The sequence below is a fragment of the Ictidomys tridecemlineatus genome, chromosome 8, assembly GCF_052094955.1.
Source record: "Ictidomys tridecemlineatus isolate mIctTri1 chromosome 8, mIctTri1.hap1, whole genome shotgun sequence".
Taxonomy (NCBI): domain Eukaryota; kingdom Metazoa; phylum Chordata; class Mammalia; order Rodentia; family Sciuridae; genus Ictidomys; species Ictidomys tridecemlineatus.
Genome location: NC_135484.1, coordinates 144284327 through 144305333, shown reverse-complemented (window position 1 = coordinate 144305333; position 21007 = coordinate 144284327). Strand labels below are relative to the sequence as shown.

At 42.5% G+C, this 21007-nt stretch overlaps 1 protein-coding gene across 6 annotated transcripts in view; it reads right to left on the bottom strand.

The window, feature by feature from the left end:
• The window catches only part of Hivep1 (HIVEP zinc finger 1), a 133828-nt gene that overhangs the window by 77792 nt on the left and 35029 nt on the right, over nt 1-21007 (bottom strand). Inside the window, exon 1 of one of the 6 annotated variants that reach the window (XM_040282140.2) lies at nt 9201-9358. The exons of the other annotated variants lie outside the window; for them this stretch is intronic. Coding sequence (XP_040138074.2) covers nt 9201-9207 — 7 coding nt within the window. The 5' untranslated portion in view covers nt 9208-9358. Of the gene's footprint in view, nt 1-9200; nt 9359-21007 lie in introns of those variants that run through there. 6 annotated transcript variants of the gene reach the window in all.

Sequence of the window (21007 nt, the reverse complement as noted above, 5' to 3'; positions counted from 1 at the left end):
GTTCATAAATATCAAAAACTTTAATAATATATCAATTTATAAAATACACAGTTTCTTTATCCTACCTCTAACAAAATGTTAAAAAACTATTTGAAGACAAATAGAAATTTAAATACTGACAGGACACTGACCATATTAAGAAGTTCTTTTTGAGGGGTGGGAGGTTCATGAAGGTATTGGGATTATTCCTGATCTCGTGGAGCTTGCGTAAGGAAAATGTAGGAATGAAATGATGCACCTGAGGTTCAAAACCAGCATTAGAGACAGAAGTGGCCCTGAGGTGTCGATCAGAGAAGCCAGACCAGAGGAGGAAGAGGTTCCTTACTTAGACTCTATTTTGTAATTCTGTAAGGACTTCCATAATCAAAAGCTTTAAAAAAGAAACAAAAGGAACCCAATTTGAAATTCTAAGTAGACTACCACAGTTAAGTACTAAGCAAGCACTGTGACAGCGCTGGTGAGCTGTGATCAACACAGTCAACAGAGCCTGCCAGAATGAGGGACGAGGCGAAGCAGCCAGTGGGCAAGAGGCAGTGGCATGCAGTGAAGGGCACTGCCCTTCCAAACACGGAGCCCACGGGAAGCGAAGTCTTTCTGAACCACCACTAGGAGTCAGGTTTGCATGCACCAAGGCTTAAAAGGGTAAAAAAAAAAAAAAAAAATAATTCTAGAAATACAATACACCAATGTTCTTAATTCTTTTTGGTGGCATGAGGTCAGGGGAAGGGACACTGAGATCCTTGAAGATTGGAAATCTTTCCAAGATACAAAGTTCAAAAAAAAAAAAAGGACAAAAAGCATAAAACGTAAGGAGCAGAAAAATGTATATGGTATATTCCCATTTGTGTCAAAATACACAAATGCATGTGTGCACATACACGGGTGTGCACAAGAGGATACACAAATCACTGATGCTAGTGTCTTCACTCGACCCTGAGGGAGGCACGGTCTCCCTTCCTCCCTCCAACACACACACCTGCATTTGACGTCAGGGACCACAGCAGCAATCTATGGAGACCTACACTCTGGTCAAGAACCTCTGATGCAGATCTGAACTGTCGTTCTTTTGTGTTTTGAATGAACGTTTCAAGGTGCATTTTCCAGGTGCTACTGCACATTAATTTTTTTGCTCATTTTCATTTTTTTAGTTGTCAAATTTCTCCCCAAACAATACTTCTCTTGCTAGCACAAATTATTATTATTTCACCACATGAAAAAAGAAAGGAAGGGCTGGGGTTGTGACTCAGCTGTAGAGCGCTTGCCTAGCACGCATGAGGAACTGGGTTCGATTCTCAGCACTGCATATAAATAAGTAAATAAAATACAGGTGCATCAAAATCTAATAAAAATATTAAAAAAACAAGAAGGGAAAAAATAGGTAACAGACATAAACAACCTGTCCCATTTCTTAATTTACCAGTCTGATTATGTCAACAATTCTTTAGGAGTGGAAGGGGGTACAGAAGAAAATACTCCTGACCTCCTGGTGCAGGCAGCTCACGCCATCCCGAGAACCCCCGACGGGCACGGCTCTGGCTCAACAGTGCAGGGGGGCAGCGCGTCCCCCTCCAGAACCAGGCTCCCGGCGATGGAAATGCACTCACCCAATAAAACACGACAACACTGAGCACTCGTAATGCATCAGGCGCAGTGACAGCTTCCACCATGTCCAAGAAGAGGGCCGCGGAGCAGGCTCAGCGCACAGCCCGCTCCTCCCCTGTGCTGCTGCTCTAGCAGTGGGGCGTGGGATCTCCCACAGCGACCTACAGTCACCGCCAGCCTAGGGAGGACGGCCAGACTCAGACCCAGGTACCAAAAGGACTGCCGTACTTTCCACCTGCCAGAGTCTCACAGAGGGCTTCGTCATTATGAAACCTGGACTGCGGTGGCTTCCTAAGAATTTAGCATCTGCTCATTTAACACCAGGCTTCGCTAGTGGCATAATGACTTACTGTGGCACAGACACTCCTACCACTAACAGTCAACTCCACAAAAACGTGAACATGCGAAATGACGACGGAAAGCTGCAGAAAGCGATGCCTTGACCCTTCGGAGGAGGAGAAGCAAAGAAGGTGAGACCACGTTAAATGGCCTTCCCTGAGGGCGATGCCAGCCCCTGGAGACTCCCACTCAGCTGGCAGCAGAGGTCCCAGGGCTGAGGAGACAGAGCTGGAGTCTGGGAACTGAAGGGAGAAATCCCAGGAAAGAGGAGCTCCGCCAAAGGAATGTCTGCAAACAGCCCTCAAGTCTCTGGCTCTCCTGGGTGCCATCCATGCAGCACTGTGGACGGTCAGACCCCAAGGAACCCAAGGGAGAGAGGCCAGAGGAAGCGGCCAGGCCACAGCGAAACCACAGGGGTCGGCCCTGAAGACCGCAGGTCCTGCCGGGCAGGCTGGCCCGCTGAAGGCCTGGTACCCTCGAACCCCCACCACAGAAGGCCAGGCCTCAGGGCTCACAGAGCACCCAGAGCTGGCTCACACCCAGAAGCAGCCTACGGAAAGAGCCCCCAAGTCAGCGTTTGCTCCCTACTGTGTGGCCTGCACCTTCAAGTGAAGCTCCAGACTCAGGGATTTGGGTGATAACCTTCTGGAATATGAGGAGCCTAGATTTTTAAAATAGAAAGAGGTTCAGATCACTACATATTATATGATTCACTTTTTTGCATACACGTGTACATACTTTAAAGAATGACACCATCATATATATATTAATATTTCTGAAAAAAACAGTAAAAAATTATTATGGCTATATATGAGGGTAAAGAGCAGAGGCAAGAAAGAGGGAATACCATTTTTTATTACTTATACTTCTGTTATCATTGATTTTTTTAAAAGATTAAGTGCATAAATTTTGATATTATAGAAAATATATTACTCATTTAAGTACAGGTAATGGTTTACATGAATAAATATGTATAACCAAATATAGAAAAACCTGATGCTTCCATTCCCTACAAGTGCTCGCTTATAGGCTTGAAAATTCATATATTACATACATGTATTTATGCATACAGACAGGGCTTTACATGCATGTGTATGCACACACATGAATACACACACATACTCTCAGACTGTTCCCAATATTCTCACTTAAATTATACATGATTTCATGTTTCCAAATTATTTGATGCCTGTTTCCTTCTTCCAAATTAAGGATTCTTAAATATTTACTAATTGGCAATAATATAACTAAAAATATTGTGAAACCTTATTCTTTACCCTTACATTCCTTAATTTAATTAAAATGCTAATCTAAAGACTCTAAGTGTCTGTTCTTCCATCTCAAAATAGCCTGATGTGCATTCCTTCCACAGGATGCCCCTGGCTGCAGGACTCAGAACCGACCAGGATGTGAAAGCCTCAGCAAGTGGGGCGGGGACCGCTAAGTCCCCCTTTTCAGGCAGCACATGATTTTTATCTGAGGAACTGCAACCAAAACACACCACTGGGGGTCCTGGAGCCTCCTGGAGGGCCTGGAGGCCCCTGGATGGGTGCTCTGTCCCAAACCCCCTGCCCTCCACCTCCCTGCCAGAGCTCTCTGTAGGAGCCTTGTCCTGAACCCCAAGGGCAGAGACCAGGGAGGGGCTGCTCAGCAGACACAGGTGAGTCAAGATGCCCAGGCAGGTGCACAAGTGAATGCAGCGAGTCCCCAGCACTCCCACCTCCAAGGCTACCCAGAAGTAAGGGAGAACTGACCTTCACAAGCACAAGAGAAGCAACCTCAGTAAGTGACACACTCCACAAACTCAGCGTTGACCACACTGTCAAAAAACCCTCAGTCTTTTCTGTGCAGTCAACAAATAAATAGCTAGAATAAACTCCCATTCAAGACCTTATGTGAGAAACATTCACAAATCCTTCAGTCTCACAGCAATAAATATAAATAGACAACTACTTCAAATTACTGATTTTGCATGACATACATTTTAAATGCAAATTAATTTCACTACTGTGTGATATATTTCATTAAACATAAAAAATGATAAAAGAAAAATGCAGAAACTTACACAGGGTCAACTGTGTGATCCATAATATTAATGTTTAATCATTAACTTAAAAGTTGGCTTTTTACTACTGAACCACACACTCACAGATACATTCCTTAAATTGATTTTTCAAATAACTAATACTTATCAAACATTATCACCAAATATGCTAATTAAAATACACTGTTTTACTTTGGAAAAATAAATTACTTGAGGTTCATTCATCTACTGTTCAAAGCAATTAGCCTAAATAATCACACAGTTCCTGTGTATGTGCCTGTGCATGGTAAGGTGTATAATACACACACACACAAACATACTACACTATATTCCGTTGTATTTGGTGTGCATATTATATAACATGTTATATAATTAGCATGTGCATGTGCACATGTATGTAAATATAACCTGTGTATCTCTGAAATAAATTTACCACCCCATCATGTTATACAGGAACACATCCTCTATTTATCTCCACTGTCAGCATGACATATAAGCTCACAGAAGATAATGACAGTATTCAGTTCTTAGCACATTTAAGTAGCTCTAAACAAATATTTATGATTAAATCTGAAATGCACAAAATTATCAGTCTAAATTTTCCTGAGCCAAGTACTCAAAAAATTCATACTCTTTGAGAAGTCATCATGATTCAAACAAACAGGTTTCATTTCATGCACAAAGGGAAGTACTTGGCCAAATTCAAAGCTTCCAAGAACTCCAGCCAAAACCAACAGAAATTAGGCCCAACAGAAATTAGGCTTGTAACTTCATATGTATGGACCTGAACTTGCCAAGCCAAAAATGGCTTTGTGATCCTTTACCAGTGGCTGTCATGTGCATCATAGAGACCAGGTGAGGCAGACCATGGGGAAAACACATCAGAATATTACCAGATTTAAGAAGACCGAAAGCTCTTTCCAGTCGTCATATCGTAGAGCACACGAGGAGAGCTATGATAGCTAATAAGGTTCGCCATTTCCTAGACTCCCTAAGATGTGTGTTCAACATCTCAGCAGAGCAGAACTAGCGCGCATGCCTTCTTCTTATTCTGATGGAGACAGCAGGAGTTACCTGTTCCAGCCCTTCCCAAGAACCCCTCCTCCTGGGCCTGGGGACGTGGCTCACTGATGCAGCACTTGCCTACCACATGTGAGACACTGGGTCCGATCCCCAGCATGGGACAAGGGAGGGGGAAGGAAACAAAAAGAACCCCCCCCCACTTATGAAAACCTTCCTCTTGAATGAGCGGCACATGACATCGACCTATCCAAGTGCCTCTGAGTGTTGGACCTTTTCTTAGGACTTCACAGGAGCTAACTCATTGGATCCTCACAAGAACCCACCTAGGAGGAAGCCATGGACCTCAGGCTCCATTTCCCAGAGAAGCAAACCCAGGGAGCTGACGGGTGAGTGGAGGGGTCTGGCTCCAGGGACGCTCCTCCTGCCGTGAACTTGTTCACACTGTACCAATGCCTCTTAGAACTCTTCCTGAACTTCAGAAGGGCATCCTGCCTGACAGTTCCCCGCCTTTCAGGTGTGACCTTCGACATCATGAGCTCCTAAAGCCCTGTTCTACCCTAGCTGGACCACTGCAGGTGTCCACAGCACCCACCTAATCCATGCATCTACTTGTCCCATTACAGCTGTGGCCTTGGGCCTTAGATTCTATTTCTTGTGAATCCATTTCTTGAGATTTTAAGCTACCTGATGATTCAAGAACCAGCCACTACAGCCCGTGCACAGCCCTGGTAATACCGCGGGGCTCCAATACAGAAAATCCATACCCACTGAAGCAAACAGACCACACACTGCTTTGACGGCTCCGCCAAGGATAAGGAGGCTCCAGGTGGAATATCAAACTGAAAAATCCCTTTTTCAGGGGAAAATAAAGCAGCCTATAATTGATCTAAGTGATCAACAGAGTGGACAGGGAATGTGCCTGTGGACAGGGCTACTGGGGATGAACAAGAATGAAACTCCACAGAGCGGGCCGCACAGGCAGCCTCCCCGTCTCTCTCCTTTTCCTCTCCTTGGGCTAGACCTGCGCTCCAGCAGCCCCTGGTGCTGGTTCAAAAGTCAGCTCCATTTCCCTGTTGTTTAAATCACAGACACACACACTCAGGTGCACACGATTCTACCAACACCGTCTTGTAGAAACAGCTCTACCACTACAGCTGAGGCAATGGGCACTAAGAGACTGTGATACTAGCATTAAGCTGCAATTAAAACTGGTTGTTTGTGCCCAGTGCCGTAGCAAAATGTCATTAGAATGTGCTTAGGATGACCTCACTCAACAGCCCCACCCCCACCCCAAACAGCGGGCTGAGCTTATTTGCTGAGAAAGGGGGCAATTCCACCAGGTTTCCCTGGCTGCCTGTTCCACAGAGGCCTGGGATGCTCTGCACTACCATTTATAAAACTTACGGTAGCGGCACTGGACCCACTAGGGGGATGCACGGTTTTAGGAAATCTTTAAACTTCAAAATTGTGAATGGGAGACAAGGGACGCACTGGGGGGAAAGGGCTAGGCCGAGGGTGCGCCTGCCTGGGGCAGGCCGGGACAGGGATCCCTGCCAGGACACAGTGAAGCCCCTGCCAAGCCTGAGTGCTCTCACCTCCACAAACCACCCACACCCTCTGCAAAGTGAGGCAGATCACAGATGTTTTAAATATGGCGGTCACAGGCTTAAGACCCACACAGCAATCCTCATGAAGGTCTGAGGCCTTCCATAATTTCTAATGTTGCTAAATACACGTGAATCCCAAGCTCCCACCTGGACCCCTGCCTGGGCCTCTGTGCTGCCTTCCACTCTGCTTGTGCCTTCTTGGCCCCCTTCCCTGGGGCATGTGGCCACACCCACCAGTAACAGCCAGCCTCCCGCTCAGGGCGTCTCAGGAGGCGTGACCTGGACCTCTGCCTCAGTATCCTCCTGCCAACCCTCAGTGGACTCCACAGGGGTCTGCAGCCAAGGGGGATGTGCCGCCCAAAGACACCTGGCCAACGCCTGGAGACCTGCTGTTCGATAAAACCCAGGCTAGTGGGCACAGGCCAGGGAATCTGCACATCCTACAAGGCACAGGAAAGGCGCCACAACAGAGCAGCCTGCAGCCCAAATGGCCAGCAGCACAGAGACCCAGGCCTGCGGTGAATCAATCAGTATTCGAACAACTAAGGAAGGATTCGACATGCCTTTACCTACACCCTCTTTATTCATTTTATTCTATTAACTGTTTTCAAACAAAGCAATAAAACATAACTGAGATTACTATCTGCCCTCTTAATATTATGAATAATAATACACATTAGGTCAACCACTGTGGGGGAGGGTGTCACATTTAGTCCTAAAACTAAAGTATTCACATGTGATATGCCATGAAATAAGTGAGAAAACTGGAGCAGGAGGAGGTGTCACACATCACGTCACTGGGCCAAGACATGGAAAACTGGGGTTCAACCCACCTCCTGGACAGAAAGCTTCTCCCACTGAGCCAGACCACACTATTCTCATATTAATATACAGCAGTAAAACAGAGTGGCAGTTAAGGACTTCCCTGGTTTCAAGCCCTCATCCACTCCTTAGTGATGACAGTGTCACTTCACCCTCTACACCTCAGTTTCCTCATCTGTAAAATGACTAAAAACAAAGTACCTACCTCACAGAGCCGCATGTACTTCGGAAAACACAGTGGATCTAGAACAGTACTTAGTACTGGCTGCAGTTTAACCGTAGGTGGCCCTCATGAAAGATTACCCAGTATGATCCAACAAATACCCAAATGTTTTATGCCTCGCAGCTCTTTTGACATGTACCAAGTAATTGAGAAAATGAATTTTGATTTTCTTGTTGAATAAAATGTATATCGGATCAACTTAAAATTAGGAAAAATGAAAGTGTCAACTTCAACAATATCTACATCTAATAACTTGTATATGTTTATAACTTTAAATAGCATATTAGCAAGGAATTTATTCTTAATATATTATATTCCAAATACAAAATAGATTTAATAAGTCAAATACAGTTATCATTTAAGCAATAGTTCTGTGTATATAATCTCCAAAATCTGTTGAATGGTTTCTGAAATGCTTAATTTGAACTAGTACAAGTAAATTGTACAATTTATTTTCACACTCTGCAAATCTTTTCAGTAGAACCATGTACCTCTACTGCTTAGATTTTCCATAATACTATTTTAAAAGTTCTGATTTGGCACTTCTTTTGTGAATTAAATCAGGCAACCAGTCATCATTCTCAAAATAAGCCAAGTTGTAAGATGCAGTCACCGCCTGGAACCACCTTACAACGTGCTCTTGTGCCTGTGCCATTTCTGACTTCCTATACAGCAGCATTAATATGCAGCCGTCACTTTGATTTCTTCAGAAAACTTAAAAGTCCAGTGAGGCTCTTTGTATTTGATAAACCTGACATGATATATTTCCTCAGGAGAAATAAATATATTTTTACTGAGAAATATTTTCTTAAAAGGCAGCTCAGAGTTTAAGTCAAAATGGTCAATCACGTTTGTTTTTAGACAAAGGCTTTATCCACAATGATAGCCACAAAAACTGAAAACAAACCCAACAGAGCCAATGCATGCAGTTTGCCACTGGTGTCAACAAAACAAGAGCCAAAAATGAGAGCACTACAAACTCACTAACAATTTGTCTTCTGATGTAAAATCAGTACTTCCAGTAAAAGATATTAATAGCAATAACCAAAATTCCCAGAATTCAACTCTTAGGATACAAGCATATTTAGCTACAGAACACCCAACTGATTTTCTTCTACATGTTACAGGGGAAAATTCTTCAACTTTCATTGTCTCATGGGTCTTGTGTTAGCTCACTGTACAACTCTGTGACAGCCATCTATTAATCATTTCCGTTAGTAACCCATTCATTTCTGGCTGCAGTTTAACCGACCATATTAGATCTTTCTGTGTATTATTCTCACCACAATTTATTTGACTTCTATTGATGTCATTATCTAGATGCAAACATGCCGGCTGAAGTTAGTCAGTTTCTCATTACAATCAGAGTGCACATCTGATGTAATTGGCTCAACTCTTTTCATCAAATCACACCGAGTGCAGGAAGCACACTGAAGGGCGGGAGCACATACACCATTACAATCCTTTCACTGCACACAGCATCCACAGGCATTTGCACAAACAGCCGTCACACCCAGGGGTACGTGCACAGTCACGTTACCAGCCATGGCAGGTCAGCCATCCCCATGATCTGTGCCGCGGCGGCACACCTGAACTCCCTGCCCCTTCCCGTCACATTCGGGAGCAGCTCTGGGTCTGACTGGCTCTCAAGCTGTGGTCCTGGGAGTCCTCCCCCACTACCTCTCCATGGCAACCACAGCCACAGAGAAGCCAGTCCACCTCTTACGCAAATGAAAGGAGGCCACAAATGTCAGCAGTCACAACAGCCCCCATTTCCCTCCCTACTTAATTTCCTTCTTAAAGTAACAGTAGTGCATTCTTCTTATTCTGCATTTGAGAACACCTTTCCAATTGGCCGATGGCTGGGAAAGCAGCATAGGAAAATCGGAGTTAAAAATCCATCTGTATGACCACTTACATAACCTGACTGAGATCCAAAGATGATTATGATTCGCTGGGTTTCAGTTACCAAGCCCGTGTCTCAGCAAGCCCCCTCTGTATCTGGGCTTCCTAGATAAGAGTTATTAACTATTCTGCATTTGGCTTGGAAAAAGGAGAGAGAGAAAGAAAGAGAGAGAGAGAGAGAGAGAGAGAGAGAGAGAGAGAGCATCCATTATGATTACAACACTCAATATACAGTGTTTCCTTTGCAGATCTTCATTTAGAAAAGCCTAAGTTACTATCTTTAGTTTTTTGTTTTTTGAACAAAATATTCAATTATCTATTAATAATCACATAATAAGCAAAAACTGAACAGATTATCCTTCAACTCTTACCAGATTTAGCTTCTATTGTAATTGTTTCCAGTTTCAATTCCTAGATACCTATTTGAAGAAGCAAATACAATGGCTAATATCCACTCCACAAGAGTGGAGATATTAGAGAGGTAACATAATCTCCATCTGTAAAATGACAACAGTAACTGAAAAGTATATAAATGTCATATTTGAAAATATGTTTTAATCCATAGAATGCATCAAAGTATCAAATTCTGTAAAGTATTTCCAAATGAAACAATACAGGGAAGCTCCCATCAATGATTGCTGTAATATTCTCTAAAAGATATATTCTCCTAGGGGAAAACAAATCAGAATCCAAAAATCATCATGTTTACAAGAAAAACAACACAACAGAATTGCCAATAATTTTCTAAAAATATACCCAGTATACGTGCACATGCATTTTTTTATTGTCCCATGAAAAGGTCAGTTTTAAACTTCCATTTACTTATCCAGCCAACATTTATTAAGTACCTACCAATGTGCTAGGCTCCTTGATGTTTACGACAAACAGACATGAGGCACATTCATAAAGGATCTCTCATGAGCAGTGGGAGCTGTCGCTCAAGAGCCCAGCCTGGTACTCAAGAGCTGCCCACAGTGAGGAGAGATCTCACCTGAGATGTAAGTTCATGGCAGGAGAATCAAAAGATTCAAGGCAAAGCATGACAGCTGGAAGCAGCACAGTATGAGGGAAACACAGGTAGGAAGGTATCTGGTGTTTCTGAAGTTCAAATGCAACACAGGAGCACTGAGAGGGACTTGGAGGGAGGAGTGGGCAAAAGAATGGATGCAGCACACCAAAGGATCTAAGCCTTTACCCTGAGGTCTAGATATCTTGCTAGGTCTAGATATCATAGATAGCAAGAGACATGACCATCTTAAAAATTACTCAAACTATTCACTGCATTTGTTTCTAAATGTTTATTAGGAATCTGTGCCCACCTCACACCCCCCCCCACCAAAAATGCAAGATACAAGAGTAGGAATGTCTAACTCAAATTAAACAACATTTAAGGCGTACAGTGAGCTGCTAAAACCATGCATGCATGCGCGCACACACACTGGGTAAAACAACTTCATAAAGCTTAACAAGTCAGCCCAGTGTGACTTGCATGAGAGACTACAAACCTAGTCCCAGCAGTATCATCACTATCATGGAGCTGAATGTACCTGGGCTGCCTGACCAACCTGTAACTACACCTATAAAATGTGGCATATGTACCTACTGCCCAAAGACCCTCTTCCAGAGCCTACTGCCCCAAAGTAAGGTGTTTGCTCAGGTTCTCTATCTTCCAGGCTAGACTTTAAGGGCAAGAGCTGTATTTTATTCATTTTTACATCCCTAACATCTAGCACAATATTTGCTCCACCAGAAATGACAAAACTTATTTTTGAATGAATGCTCTCCAGGTTCCCTTCAGCTCTAAGATCAATAACTCTAGGGTTTTATTTATGACCCAACTTCAAAAGGCAACTAGGCAGTGGTCCTGAAATGTAACTGACATCATCACCTGCTTTGTTCAACCTTCCTCTGACTATTATTGCCCTTCTATGTACATGACTGGGCAAATGCTACTTTGAAAAAGTGAACATTTTCAGAATTACCATTAAGTACTTTATAAATGCAGTACAAAAAACTTTACACAACATTTTCCCAATCACTGGCAATACTGATGCTGGTGTGTGTTCTCAAATCAAAGCCTCTTACTTTATAGCAGCATTTTGGATTTAAAATGACTTCTTTTCTATATATACCACATATACCATCTTGTGAATTCTACAAAAGGAAGAAAGGGATACATCTAGATCTTCCAGAGACAAAGAGGCACGTCTTCAAACCAATGCAGGAGCTATCAGATCAATACGATCACCTAGATTCAACATAATTGGAAAGAATAGATCCAATTGCATCCTCCCCCGGCACTAAAGAACTCGCTGGCTTCAGGGATTTATGAACTCTAACCCTAATACTTGTCACATTTTATAATTACTATATCATGATTATTGGTTATTAGGGGGACTCTGAAGAAATACCAACTTCCCTTCCATTTTCCAAAGAATTGCGGAAGGTTTCTACCCACCATTCCAATCATTGAGCTGTAATACCAAGGGAGAAGCATCGTGACCAAACCTGAGTAGGCCAGAAAATACTGCAAATCCCTGGGCACTGACATCAGGAGAAATGCAACTGATGGTGAAGCTCCACGGGTGGTGACCTCATGAGACATTATCACCATTACCATCTGTGCAAGTAACAGAAAGTGCAGGGGTAACCTCTCCAAGAGCTTTTGACCTCTGAGATTGTGGGACACGCAGATGAACATCAAGATCACCTTCTGGACCACCGACTCATGCAAACCTACCAGAGAGGTGATTTTTCACTATCTAGATGACTCACTGCCAACCATTTCAAGTGTAAGCATCTCTTTCTAACAAAGAATTCTATTGTCCTCCTGGTAATATCAGTTACATTTTACTACCTGACTTAGAAAGCATTATAAGAAAAACATATAAAAGCATTATTTTAAATGCACCTGCACTTCACTAGTCACAATAGCATCAAACATTCAGTCATCTATTCAAAACATAGCAGTACCAAGAAATATAAAATGACTAAAACAAGTCACATCGATCTCAAGAACATGAGGATAGCCTGACATCTGAAAAGTATATTTCTGCAAATCCTTAGATAAAGCAAAACAGTGATAAGAATCCCCGACCCACTCTTAGGAAATAATAAGAAAGTATGATTAGAATATTATTTTCTAAAACTATATAAAGAATATCTGCAAGATGTTAACTTCCATCACCGTACTTAGCTGTGAACGTTAAAAGCATTCCCAGTTAATCCTAGGGACATGAAAATTTGAGCATCCCTATTCCAGAAATCCCAAACACATCAAAATCTGACGTTTTCTGAGCATTGATGTGATCCCACAAATGGAAAATTCCACACATTAAAGCGGTTTCATACTCAAAATTATTAAAAATATTGCATAAAAGTACCTTCAGACTATGTACAGAAGATGCATATACAACACAAATCAATTTCATGACTTGGGTCCTATCCCAACATGTCTCATTATGTATATGCAAATACTTTGAAACCTGAAATCCAAAACACTTCTGATCCCAAGCATTTCAGATACGGGGCATTTGACCTGTGTTTAATAATTCACTAGAGGTCCTGAACTATACAGTACAATAAGAAAAAAAGATTTCAAAAGATACATAAAAATTATAAAAAATAAAACCAAAAAAATTATTTGCAACTATATGATAATCTAATAAAACAAATCCATGAAATCAAGTGAACTGAAATTCAATAAGGTGGCCATATACAAAAGAATGAATAAGAATTCAATAAGCTGGCCATCTACAAAATCAAATTACAAAAACTGGGGCTGGGGATGTGGCTCAAGCAGTAGCGCGCTCACCTGGCATGCACAGGGCCCTGGGTTTGATCCTCAACACCACATAAAAATAAAGCTATTGTATCCACCTAAAACTAAAAAATAAATATTTAAAAGAAATTACAAAAACTGCTCGCTTTAATGCACTTTCAAATATACCACAGAACAACAACAATAATAAAACAAAACAATGCATATAGATAAAATGTGGCAACATGTTCACAGCTGTGAATTTAAGTGAAGGAAACATGGATATTTACTGTATTAATCATTTCACTTTTCTTTAAGAACATCACACTCCCTCAATCTAAGACTCCCAACAGGACAAGCTTAAGACACTTTTTCTTCAGTTCTTCTCACAGTGCCCCGTTGCCCACCAGCAGTTTACTAACACCATTTCACCTCCAGATAAAATCCAGAGGCTTCTAAACATGTCTTCTGTTCTGAATTCTTCACTTGTGGTTCTACAGATCCCTTTTTATTTCAGCTTTATTCCAAACTTTGCTCCAAATCAAGGTTAAATGTCCCTGCCTTCTTAAATCAAAATATGGTTTCTGCTAACTAAAAGTGGTTAAATAAGCAAACGTATCATAAAAGAGCAAATAACAACTCTTCCTTTCCATGAATATTCAACAGCTTATCACGATGATGCCCAATCTCCCGCACAGCTCACTATACTAACTGTGTAAACGGCACCTGTTTAAGAAGCAGCCTGTCCCAGGCAGTAAGGGCTAATAAGCCCAGTGATCTCCATCATTTTGCTTGTTTTATGTAATTTGCTTTATAAGCAGAGAAAGATTTTTTTTAATCATGGTAATGAAATCTCCTGCTTCCAATCCAGGATGCTAGCAGAAATAACTCAATTTATACCCTGAAATTTGCTAGATCAAAAAAATTCAGAAATCAGGGCTGGGGATGTGGCTCAAGCGGTAATGCGCTCGCCTGGCATGCGTGGGGCACTGGGTTCGATTCTCGGCACCACATAAAAATAAAATAAAGATATTGTGTCCACTGAAAACTGAAAAATAAATACTAAAAAATTCTCTCTCTCTCTTTAAAAAAATTCAGAAATCAAATATTTGAGTAGAACGATCAATGGTTTCTTCTCCCTTATATTACAACATATTTGGGTGAGAGAAAAACATGTAATGACTATATTGTGTCCTCTGGTTTGTGGCAGCTCCTCAGACAAAGTTTTTCTACTTTAAATAGAAACAACTAAGACAAAATTAATGAGAATTATTTTAAATGAAGAATTTCCTTTTCAGTTTGAATATTCCTTAAGTATACTTTCCTTTTTAGTGATACTAGCGATCAATCGAACCCAAGGTACTTTACCTGAGTCACATCCCAGCCCTGCTTTTTATTGTATCTCAAAACAAGGTCCCACTAGAACTTGTGGTCTCTGGTCTCCTCCCCGGTTGTGGGATCCCAGGTGTGGGCACCACGCCAGCCTGAAGCAGCACGCCACAGCTTTTGGTTTGCAACATTCAACACAAATGTGATTCTATAAAGATTCACATGACTGCCAACCACTCTACTCCTCCACGAGGCAACAGGCACTCAGAAGTAGGAATTTCCATCCTGTTCTGCTCCGAAGATTTGACAGTAAAGACAATGTTTCAAGAAAAAGTGAATGAAAGATCTGGATAACTTTCTAAAAATAGAGATAGCTTTCTAAAATAGGTGTTTAAAAAGCAGATAATTTTTTCTTGAAATCAGCATAAGATAAATATAAAAATGAGTATTACAATCCTGAATTAGGTTCTCAAATCAAATGTTCAAAAATTTTTTATTTTTTCTGTAATGGGGATTAAACTTAGAGCCTCAAAAGTGTGCATTCTACCACGAGCTATACCCCAAATGTTCAGATTCTTAATGAACAAAAATCACAACACTTTTTAATCAGACAATATGCTATGTCATCAAATCATGCATGTTAATTAGAAAAGTGAAGAGAAAGGTTCCACAGTAATCATCAGATAAAACAGAAAACAAACTAATTGTATAAAATCAAGAAAACATTAGTCATGATAAAGTTATATGACATAACATCATTTAGTCATTTGAAACTGATGTCTGTAAGAAATTAATGACACTGAGAAATACTAGGGACAGACAATATTAAGAGGGAGCACCATAAAAGAAACCTTGTGCATGCCGACCATGTTGTAAAATCTATGCATGTCCATGCTCATACACAGATGTGTGTAAATGTGCACGTATATAGCTTAGATACATGTTTATATGATATATACACACATATGTACATGAATACACATAAGTGAGATAACAGTAGTTAATACAAGTGACGATAACTTTTGTATGTGGACCTTCCACGTTCTGCAATGCACATACATTAACAAACAGCGTTTCACTCTAACTCTACCAACAGTGGGGAAGAGAAAGGAACAGCACACTGTTCTCCTGATTTCCACAGTATAAACTTTGATGTGTGTCCAGGATTTTTCCTCAATTCCTCAGGCAAATGAGTGAAACACGTACAACACTCCTAAATGCCTCAGACTGACCCCACAACTGAGATTAGAGAAAATGAATGCAGAGCAGGTGCCTTTTACACACTGCCAAAAGCTATCAGCTATGAGACTGAAAACTATTAGCTTTCCAGTGCAGCAGACTCTACTTCAAGTGGAGAAAGTTACTATGACCCATTCTTCCAATGCTAAGCACCTGTAACTCATATTTCTACATGGAGAACAATGAAAATGTATATGTCTTTTCTATTATCCTACTTGTGATTCGAAAAAAAACCCTCAAATACAGAAATAGCCCAGTGTCCAAGATGTTCATCCTAACTCATTTCTGCTGGAAAAGACCTGAAAGACACCCTAAGGTGGACGGTGCCTCTCACCTCCCCGTCATTTCTTGTTAGCAAGATGGATGTGGCTGGAAATGAAAGCTGGTGTTTTTCCCTCCTCTCCAAACCTACCTTGGCTGAAGTACACGGGACACTCCCCCAGAGGATCCCCACCCACCACCTTGGTTTCAGTCAAGACATGGAATCAGTGCTGCCCTTGCCCGGCACTGTGGACTCAGACTCTGCACACTGATTCCCCAGGGACTGACTTAGAATATTCCATTGGTCTCTTGCCTCTTAAGACTCCCAGGTACCTATTTATGTTTTCCTTGTATGTCCTAATATTTGCATTAGTTTATAACTAATGGAGCTTATAACACATCTCTATGCTGCCTCTTTTATTTTTAACCTTTGGTAAACTTTATCTTCTAACTGACCAGAAGAAAACTCTACTCTTAAACTAACCATACAGAGGCAGTCAGGACATCTCAATGTTTAAAGAGCAAGCAAAATTCAAAATTCAGCTAAACAAGCCAAAAAAAAAGCTAGCATATTAGGAAATATTTATAATTTTATACCTAACTCTTTCAAACTCTATTCTGAAACATCATACACTATGGAACACATGCCATTTTTAAATTTTCTCCAAAAGCTGACACAGCTGCACAGGTCTTCTGATCTGGGTTCCAGCTGTGAAGGGCGGAGGCACAGGGTCCAGCTATGGAAACCACACAGCTTTTCCAATGAAAACCAAATCATTCTAAAAACTGTGGCGGTGAGCATCTCCATCCTCACTCCCGGAAATCACTCTCTGAGCCCACGTCTTCACGAGGCAACACTCCTGACGTTGCAGCGCACATATTTCGAGCACAGGAAGTTGTCATGTAGGCTAAGATTTCTCGTCTACCAAGAGTCACCTGCTCTTACTTGCTGAAATGCATCCCTCGGTGCACTTCAGGACAGAAAGAAAGCAAGTGAGGCAGCACGGGCACTGGAGGCAGCGGGGCCGGCACTGCCACAGCCCAGGCGCCACCTCTGGTTCTGCACGCGCCCAGTGCACGAGCCAAGGCCCTGAGGTCCAGCTCGCCACATCCCTGCTCCCTTCACCACGGACACTGAAGCAGGGCCATCGGCCTCACAACGGTCTTAATCCTGACACAGCGGAGGCACTAAACCAGCTGCAGCAAGGTGCCCAGCGTGTTAGCTCCTGTGCCTTCCCAAACACAAATCTGTAAACTGACCACATAACTTCACATAAGGATCAGACACACGTTAGAGTTTCATGTCCGAAGACTGGTGTTCTCAGAACACTGTTTTAAAAAAATAGAGTTTTAAGTTTTAAAAGGTTATAACCCCTCAAACATGGCATCTGTTACACAAAGCTACCCCCGGGCGCCCTGTAAGCTCTTATTTGCCTCCTGCAGGTGCTCCCAGAAAGCGGCTGCCTTCCGTTCCTGACTTGGGTGGACCTCTGTCCCCGTCAGGTCCGTGTGACCTGCCCATCTGCATACCCACAGCTTTGGGTCACCCTGTATTTCTTTACTCACGCGGAGCTTCGTCTGCGAGGAAGACACAGTGGGCCCACTGCTGCCAACCTGGAGGCCCCTTCCCCAGCGCACCAGCACCCCCTGCCCGCCCTGCGGCCACCTGCTCTCCTCTGGAAAGTCACCACAGGGGATTCCAGCTCGTTTTGCAACAAGAGAGACAGTTCCTCCTATAACCCACCCCTCCACGTTTACATAAAAGAGGTTTTCAGAAAGCCACAGAGGTGGTCTCCAAGCCTGCTGAAGCTTAATGATCGGCGAGTCTCATTGTGGAAAAAGAAGCTAACGTTCAAAATATTGAAGCTGGCTGAGTAAGAAAGACTCATGAACACAAGAACTTCAGTCCATCTTAATGAAGTCCACCCAGTCACAGAGCACCCTTTCCCACAAGCACAAAAATCAGTGATGCACACTTCTTCTCCTTCAGAAATAGGAGTGTCAGTCAATGTAAACACATCACACGGAGTTACACTTTACCTGTAAGTCACACCGCTCAGACATTTATGCACATGTATACACACACACACACATACACACACACACAGAAAAGTCGAAAATTAAAAAATAAACCTAATATTTTTAAATGGATATTTACTAGAAGAGAGAGGACAGAGACAGGAGCTGGACTTGTTTGAAAATATTTTGGTTTCTAGATTCTATGTCAGAACCATGTAGATATCTTAAGTAATGATAAAATAAAATTTTTTTAGAATCCCTAAAAAACAAAACTAATCATGACAATATTATGAAGCTGTGAAATAATCATATACAAAGAGGTAAAAGTGACATTAAAATACATTATTTCAACCATATCCCTAGTGGGACATATGCTAAGGACAAAAAAAAAAAAAAGGAAACAGTGCTGCTGATGGGGTGTCATCCTGGAGCTCATGCACTGTGGGGTACAGCAAGCAAGTAATCCTATCACCCAAGGAGTCATTAAAAACAGAATTCCCTGCGGGAGAGAAGAGAGATGCAGGTGTGTGACCCTGATGTAGGCATAGTCCGGATTTCGCTATAAATATGCATGTGCACTTGTGGGTGTGTGAATGCGTGCAACATGTGCAAAAACACAAACACAGAGTCCACTGAAGAGGCCTAGAGGCAAAGGCCAACCCTGGAGCAGGGAACATGGCCAGCCCCCAGCCTGGCCCTGACACCAGCTCCCAGCATGGCGGCCTCTGCAGAACATTCAACAGTCTGAGGAGAAGCAGGAGCTGCTGACAGTGGAAACGTGAGCGTCAAGTCTTGAGCACTGAAGAGCGCAGCCTGGTGAGACCAGCAAACGGCCCAACTGGCCAGAGATGGAGAAAGGCTGGCTGCAGGAACTGACCTGCAGACCACAGCACCCAGGAAGGCAGCTGCTCCCACGAGTGCAGGGGGCTGCTCCTGATTCCCAGGGGAGGGAAATGGTGACTTAGTGCTCGTGCTTTTATGAACCTGGTATTTAATCTTTACAAGCTACATGTGGAAGGCACGAACTCGGCCCTATTGTGCAGATGAGGATGTTAAGGTAGAACATCTAGCACAAGAGAACGCAGGCGAAGTGAGAGTCTAAGCTCCCCCATGACTTCCTGAGGTTCAGGGTAGTTTCCACTGGGCTGGTGGCCGAGGGGTTTCTGGGCTTGGGGCAGGTAATGGCTTTACTATGAGGACAGGTTAGGGGCCTGGGCCAAGCTGGTCATATGGCAGGTTCTGGTTTTCTCAGGATCAAGGACGTGACCACTAACCTACATCACACACCAGGAAGCCCACTATGCCTAGCCAGTCCCCAGGTAGCAGCCTCCTCTTATTGAACACCCCGTGACTACCTCTCCTCATTTCAATGTTACACACCTGCTAATCAAATTCCAACTCTCCTTCTCTTTGTAAATGATATCTGAAAAGTAAGCAAATTTTTACAGAAAAAAAAAATCAATCCCTCATTACATAATAAAAATGGTTTAAATTCGAAACGGTATATTAGAAAAAGTAACCTTATTTAATAAAACTACCCAAACATGCCAGGGAAGTGTAAGATTATTAGTTGGAAATCCACAAAGTTGATTTGTCTTTTGTAAATCATCTATCCATCTTTCTCTCCATATATACAGAGCATTTATTACCTGAGCACGCAGACAGAACAGTGACTTCTTTGTTATTTGTTTTGTTTCGTAAAGAGAGAACTAGGTGAAGTTTAGAGATCTAGAAGCTCTTGTCAGATTTTCAGCACAAGTCGTTTAAACAGAAGCCACTGGTGCGGGCAGAACTACTGGCATGATGGGGTCCTCCCTGTGCACAGCCTCACACTCCATCAAACAGAGCACCAGGCACATCACCTGGCAAGCTCCCAGAGGGGCTCCGTGGTCAGGCAGGTCTGCACAGGGCGCTGACCACTCACCCAGCAGCCAGATCTTAGAGCAAGAAGGAGGGGACCCTGCACACAGAAGAACACCTTCAGAGGAGGCTGGCCGCCTGCCTACACAAGGGCAAATACCTTCCACCTGAGACCCAGGGAAGCCCTGCTCTAGTAAATATCCTTAACCCCAAGCTTCCATTTTCCAAAAAATTGCTGCATTCTAGCACCTGTTCCAAGCGCATTGTTATTGGACCCCCTAAACCCGTAATAAGTGTCATTATTATAGACGGGCTGGGAATCACCCTCCTCTCTGCAGGCACACCTTTTACTGTACTGTCGCTCTCTTCTTTGGACACTCAGGAGCTGGCTACAGTCTAAAACCCCACAATGCACAGTGAGAGCTATCTTAACATTTTCTTTGACTAACATTTGTATTGCAACACATTAAGCGACCAGAGCGCTCAGCAGATACCACAATAAACACTTCAGGGCTGGATTTTGGTTTGAACCTAGCAGAGTAGTGCTGAGAATATAATAAAAGATATTTCCATGCAGGAAGGACAGCTTCACCAACGCGCTCACAAGCAAGCAGGTGCCGGGAGGAGAGAGGCACCAGACAATCCCACATCTGGGTTACAGGAAGACTGGGAATATTTTTATGTAAATACTGTAAAAGAGAAAAATCTGGTTTTAACCTCTACGGTTTAAGTGAACTGGAAGGGCATTTTTAAAAAAAATACTTCTCCAAAATGGACCTTAATATTGAATTTTCAAATACAGAGTATGTCCAGGTGCCATTAATAATAGATTGATCTTGCAGACTTATAAATATCCTGTGAATCACAAGAAACACTTTAATTATATTTAAGAAAATAAAAAAGATTTGAGGGAAGGGCAGTAGACATATTTGGTTAGAAGGCCAAGAGGTGTCTGTAGAGAGGTGGAGTACTGA